General features: G+C 33.5%; 1 protein-coding gene across 1 annotated transcript; it reads right to left on the bottom strand.

Annotated features, from left to right (window-relative positions):
* Nucleotides 1–271: 271 nt before the first annotated feature.
* LOC100775443 (uncharacterized) lies at nt 272–6,145 on the bottom strand. The gene is made up of 7 exons (XM_003537878.5): nt 5,646–6,145; nt 4,399–4,498; nt 3,285–3,344; nt 2,584–2,692; nt 2,340–2,422; nt 1,402–1,463; nt 272–682 (listed from the first exon to the last, which is right to left on the bottom strand). Exons 1-7 carry the CDS (start codon nt 5,819–5,821, stop codon nt 574–576), a joined length of 699 nt encoding a protein of 232 aa, XP_003537926.1. The 5' UTR covers nt 5,822–6,145; the 3' UTR covers nt 272–573.
* Between the last annotated feature and the right edge of the window lie 327 nt (nt 6,146–6,472).

The raw sequence follows: 6,472 nt of genomic DNA, 5'->3' as shown, positions 1-6,472 counted from the left end.
CGCTCACTCTCAGTATAATTCAATTAAATTAAATACCACACAGAACTTTTTAACAATATATTTTGGGATCTTTCAACAAATAAAAAGTATACTTAATTATAATGGAAAAACTGGGTGGTGGTCAACTTATTCAATGGAAAATCCTTCAAAAAAAAATATTCAACGGAAAAACTCATTTATTTATACCGTCAATATGCATAAGAGATTCACTGCAAGAGAACCACGAGAAGACCCCAAAAAATCCAAATACAGATAAAGTGGTGAGCAGAGAAACAAGGAAACAATATCTACCATTTATATAATATGGAGAATAAAATTTACAAATAACTAAGTTCTAGTTATTTTTATCAGTCCCCAAAATAATAACAACTAGTTCCTATACTCCAATTAAGTTAAAAACTTAATAAGCGAGCAAGAGCAGGGAAACCAGAAAGTTACAAAAAATGAAGGCTAATTCAGCTGGGTGGTGGTCAACTTATTCCATTCTTTGTTCTTTAATGCTGGGTCAATTTGAATGCAAGCATAAATATGGAAGAAGCAAGCCCAGGTATCATAATGAATGAGCAAGCATCGTTATTGCATATGTTGATTTGTTTTGGAAAGTATGGAGTTGAATATTGTTTCATTGATCTTAAAAGGAAGAGGTGGCATTTGCTTCATTGCCTCTTGCATGTCATTCATGCTGCCAAAAAAATAAAAAGAGAAACAGTCAAATTACAAAAATATAAAAAAAATAACAAAGACAAATGCGAAGGGGTGTTTTTTTTTTTATCCGTAAAAATCAAAGATAGTACCAGAAGGTTTACAACACTCACACACCTTGTTTAACCAACTGAGCTAGACCTCCTTGGTAAAGAGTGCTCCTTTGGACAGTTAAGTATATAAAAATAGAAAGTATTAAGCAAAAAAAAAAAAACTTTTCAAGTTCCAAATGTTTATATGTCGTGTTTTTCATAAATACTTGCTTTTTCTTAACATCATAGCATTTGTTACAAGACTCTTAACAAATTCAATAAACATAAAACACCACCACCGCACAAGATGGGGAAACAAGAGGATTCAATTTAAGTCAGTTATTAGTTTAAGGTAATAACATTTCACAACAGAAAACAAGTTTGTTTTTGAAAAATATCCAACTCTGCTGAAATCATGAAAGCAAAAAACTCCAGGAGTTTTAAGACAGTTAGAAGCCGGAAATTTTGGATCACACGCTAGAGTTAATGAACTGTTGTGTTTCACCTTAGTTTTCCACTTTTCCTAATGAATATTGATTAAGGACTTGCAGTCATTCACAAACCCCATAATAATCTAAAAAGAAAAGGAAATAGATCACTTGGACCAACGTACCTTTTTGTAAATAGAGTAATATTTTTTAACAACCAAAAAAAGCTTCTTACTTACTCATTCAAAATTTTGACGATGTTGTCTCTCGTTTGGCTGAAAAGATTGACATTACCCTGAAACTGGAAACAAGATAACAGAAAAAGTTAAAGGTCAGCAGCATTACAGCCACCATGAGTGGCTTAAGAATGCATATAATATAGATATATGAACAATACAACCAGTTATAGAAAATTAAACTATATTACGTATATCAGAGACATTATAAAATACCCCAGTTGTAGTCATATTACTCATTTCTTCAGTTTTTCAGCATCTTAATATACAATGATGCCAGGTTGTTGACTAAATTTGCACATAATACCAAACAACAAAAGCATAAAGGGGAAAAAATTCAGTGAGTATATATATAAGAATTGATACACCGCCCCTGAGGATGATTGCCTGTTAAATAGAATGCTTAAACTTCCCCTTTTATTCCATTAATTCACAAAGATCAATAAATCAAATTCTGCTTAAATAAGAGACTTCAGATAGACATAAAAAGATTGCTTCAATTATTGAATTTATTCATATACATACTTGAAGAATGCATATACTTTATAAAATTTAAAAAGATCCCAAGAATACACTTTATGTTCATGTCTTTAACAATCACTGGTCAAACCAAAATCTCAAATAAGGTTTTTGAAAAATCTAACATATGAGTGTTCTCTACCTAGATATTAAAAAAAAGGGGAAGAGAAAAAAAAGAAGACAATTTCTCAACACGAAGATCATGTAATCCCTTCAATAAGCATGTTATTATTGACCTTGACAAAAATGGATATAAAAGGGCATTGATGGAAAATGGGAAAAGAGAAAAATTGGAGGAAAAAAACTACTTGATGCACATATAACTAACAAGGTTGATTCAGAAATTGTGTTTTAGCCTTTATGATCAAGAGATTATTTTTGCGCACATCAGGTTAAATCAGTTAAAAATGGAATGAACTCACCTGAAGAGCAGCAAGATTGGTAGAGATTATATTCAAGGCCTGTGCATTTTGCTCTAAGAGCTCACCTGTGGGGCCTCCAATAGCTACAAAAAGCACAATGCAAAGTTCAAAGCAGATGCATGATGCATCAACATTCAAAAGGGACATGAAAATACATGATATATCCAGAGGAAAGCAAAGGGCTTACAAGAGATACATTGTATAAGCAAACAACAAAATATTTAATGCTATGAAAGGAACCAACCTATGTGAGAGATGCCATCATCGTTGTCCATCATTGTCATAGCAAGAGCATATGGGGAAACATTGGGTTGAGCAGTAAAGTGAGATGACCTCACTGCAGGATCAGAAACCTGGGAAAAAAATCTAGTATTGCATAAATGCATATATATGCACTTGGCATTTGCTTCCTCTTTTCACATTTTTTTCTTGGTATTCTTTTAAGCCAACATGCTAGATCGTTCCTTATTTAACAAGCAAAAATGAGAGAAATGACATGCTAGCTTTGCCCTGGTTATACTTAAATATATGATGCTTGGTTTATTCCAAAAGAAAAAGAAAAATAACCGGCAGGATGCAATTCCATGAAGAAAGAACAAAATTCACAGTTATAATCTCTCCACCTAAATAGAAAAGGACCAGACAACATTAAAAAGAGATGATATCATAATGTGCCGGCAATGACTCAATGTAGATGTTTGATAACAGAAAATAATATAGCAAAGGAGCCAGCCATTAATTATAAAGGCTCACCATTTGCCTTTAGATTTATTATCAGTTCAAAGTAGTATGCCGTGAAAAAGAAACAGAGAGATAGTGTTAGCTTGCACAGGACAGTGAAAGATGTTAAAAAGCATATCTACATTGGTATGCACAATAGTGAAACACAAAACACCCATTGGGTTAATACATTAATGAACGAAATCAAATAAATGAAAGCAATACCTTTTTGTCTTTACTTTTCCTTGGAAAATCATCCTTCCTTCTCTTGCAATTTTCTTTTTTCTGTGGAAAAATGAAAACCAGACATGTCATTTTTCAGGGAAAACAGCCACTTTATAAAATGTGGGTTCAAACAATGCCCCCAAAAGGAAAGTAAATAATGTTTGCTTAACATTAGTGGGCAAGAAGAGGGGCAGGCAAAGGTATGTTACTATAGAAATGGCTCTAATGAGCCAACAATAACAAACCAGCTCTGCCTCTGAGCAACTGTCATCATTTTAACCAAGCTGATACGTATTGTATCAATTGGTGCTGCAAAAGAAGGAAAAATAACAGAAAGGCACTGATAGAGAAAATGAGAGCAAGCTCCCCCAAGTCAGAGATGAATCTCTAGACTCCCAATTTCATTCCAAAATATTCCATACCCCCTACAACCAGATCCCTTTCTCTTATAACATAATCCACTCTCTGTTTCTCACTCCTCTAACTAACTCAATTCCCACTCACAAAGTACTAACTCTGAATGGACTCTATTACCCTCTTGGGCCTACATGTGTAAACCTTAAAAGGTTTCTCACTATTGAGTCGATTCCTATCAGAAGCTAAGCCTAAAGCAATCTCATAGTACATAAGTAATAATAGCAAGCATCTTGTTTTCTTTTTCATTAAGAGTGAGAGGGTTGCAAAAGCCAGGGATGAATCTATTTGTTGCACATTAGGGGCAATTGCCCCCACAAACTTTTAATGTTTTCTTCGTAGTTTAAAATATAATATTAAAAACTAATTTATAATATGAGTATTGCCCCCACAAAATTTAAGTGTATGAATATTGCCCCCATAACATAAAATTTCTGGATCCGTCACTGGCAAAAGCTATGTAACTGTCCAGCACCGTTCTAATGGTGGAACCTTCATCAGGTATCCTTTTCTTTCAGGAAGGTAAGATGATTATTGTTAATGAACTGTTGCGTTTTGATATAGATGATCAAATAAAAATAGTACTAAGTATCTTCTCTATACAAGAAATTTTGCCAAGAATCCTATCTAAGCTGAAGAACAGGATAAGGCATTCACCATCACATAAATGACTTAAGATAACAACAGGTATGTAGCTTACATTCATCCACCTGACCCTCAGTGCTACATCACGGACTGTCTTGTTATTTAGATTTTGTGCTATCTTTGCATAGCGTGTGAGGTTAGGTTCAGACGCAAACCTACAAGTAAAAAAGAAATGGATTTTTCCTTAAAAAAATTTACTAGCTATAGAACTTATCAAACACACTTTACTAGTCAAGGAACAGGTGTTAAAAAGCAAACAACATAACACTGAATTCACTAAATAGGCACAGAATGCAATTTAAGATTGTGTGCTTACGCATCAAATTAAATACATGAACTGACAATATTTGATTTCGAACTGCAATAACCAAACCAAAAGAATATAAGGCCAATAAATAACCTCAATAGTAAAAAAAAAAAGAATGACAGCGATGCAAGAAAATATAGGCTAAAATACACTTTTGGTTTCAATTTGATTCCCTAAGTATAACAAATTTCACTTTAGTCCCTTAAAAGTGTTTTTATTAGGCCAAGTTGGCCTTTCTGTTCCATCAGTTCACCACACTAATTTGATCAATTTGGTGACACATGACAAACTGTGAGACATGCCACATCATATGAGTGTTTGTCACACACATCTGCAAAATTTTAACCATGATAATGCAAAAAAATGATGAAAAGATCAATTTGTTCAAGTAGGTAGTAGATTTTAAGGAACCAAAATGAAATTTGCTAAACATACGACACCGAATTGAAACCAAGCAAGATGAGAGATCAAAAGTGTATTCTAGCTGAAAATTTAGATGGAATTGAACACACAAAGTTTCCTTTAACTCTCTCATACTAAAGTTTAACCCATAGTTTTTCTCCACGGTTTCAATTGGTACCTGCTGTTCAATTGGTACCTGCTAACAAAACTTGCCCCATATAAAAATAAAAAAAAAACCATACAGGTAAGTGAGATAACTAAATATTTGACACACGAGTTATCCAAAACAACAAAATATGTGGAGATATAAGATGGGTTGGATAGTTAAGGGAGAAGGAGAGAGAGGAAAGGTCGCGGGTTCCATCCCTCTGCTAACATTTGCCTATAATAATAAATAAAAAAATGCATTTACTCCCACACTGAACAAAAGGCTGAAACAAAAAAGCAAAATTTAGGAGATATAAGGTGGGTTGGATGATTAAGAGAGAAGTGACGAGGGGAAATATCGTAGGTTCAATCCTATGTGTTAACAAAACTAATATTTGCCGATTAAAAAAAAAAAAGAGCAACAATTAATAAGAAACAAGGCATACAGAGAGAGTCCTTCTTCGAGAATAGTTTGTTCTTGGAGAGTCCAATCGAGGGCTATGCCGGGGTTGTGCTTCATGGCGAGCGCGGTGGGCGAAGTGTCGGGTGCCAAATTCCCGTTAAACGACGACGCAACATGGGTTGTCTGCTCTTCTTCGTGATTCCCAGAAGGGTTAGCCATTGAATTTTGATTCTTTTCTCTTTCCAAAAGATTCTTCTTTGCGAGACTGAATGAATCCTTTTCAACGCGAATCTTTCGTAATTGGCCAATTCGACACAAAGGGTATCTGAATTGACACTTGGTTCCCGCCAATTACCGCATAACATTAAAAACGTATTTGAAAATGATACATAATTCAAAAATGAAAGAGTGTGCGAGCGAGCGAGTGAGTGTGGTTTGATAATGATGGACACGTTAGACTGAGGAAATGAGAAAAAAAGGTAAGGAAGATGGCGAAGAGAGCGAGGATTCTCTTCTGTTATTACAAAGAAAGAATAATGATAATATAATAATTTTTAGCATGTTTTTGATTATATTCAGGTTTTTTCTTATATTCTAAAAAAAGTTTTATTTTATTTATATGTTTTTAAAGTGAGTTGAAATGAACATTTTAAAATAATAATAATTTTTTTATTTTGAAACATGATCTTGGACTATTTTTTTATTGGTTTAAATATGAAACTTGATTTATTATATTCAAAACTCGAAAAAGTAAAAAAAAAAAAAAAAATTCAAAATCGTGGTACAAATAAAAAACAACCATTGTTATAAAAGACAATTTTTTTGATCAGTCAGAAGAGTAACAAGGAAACTAAACTCCTATGACACCAT

The sequence above is a fragment of the Glycine max genome, chromosome 11 (genome assembly GCF_000004515.6).
Source record: "Glycine max cultivar Williams 82 chromosome 11, Glycine_max_v4.0, whole genome shotgun sequence".
NCBI lineage: Eukaryota > Viridiplantae > Streptophyta > Magnoliopsida > Fabales > Fabaceae > Glycine > Glycine max.
Note: the sequence above shows the minus strand (reverse complement) of the source record. Positions and strands in the feature narration are given on the sequence as shown.

What these genes read in the sequence shown, in the direction of transcription:
- LOC100775443 (XM_003537878.5), bottom strand. Translation starts at nt 5,821, where the DNA reads ATGGCTAACCCTTCTGGGAATCACGAAGAAGAGCAGACAACCCATGTT. An exon ending in CTCGAAGAAGGACTCTCTCT is followed by an intron (nt 4,499 to 5,645) that starts GTATGCCTTGTT and finishes TTTTACTTGTAG; the next exon opens with GTTTGCGTCTGAACCTAACC. An exon ending in TGAGGGTCAGGTGGATGAAT is followed by an intron (nt 3,345 to 4,398) that starts GTAAGCTACATA and finishes ATTTTTCCACAG; the next exon opens with AAAAAAGAAAATTGCAAGAG.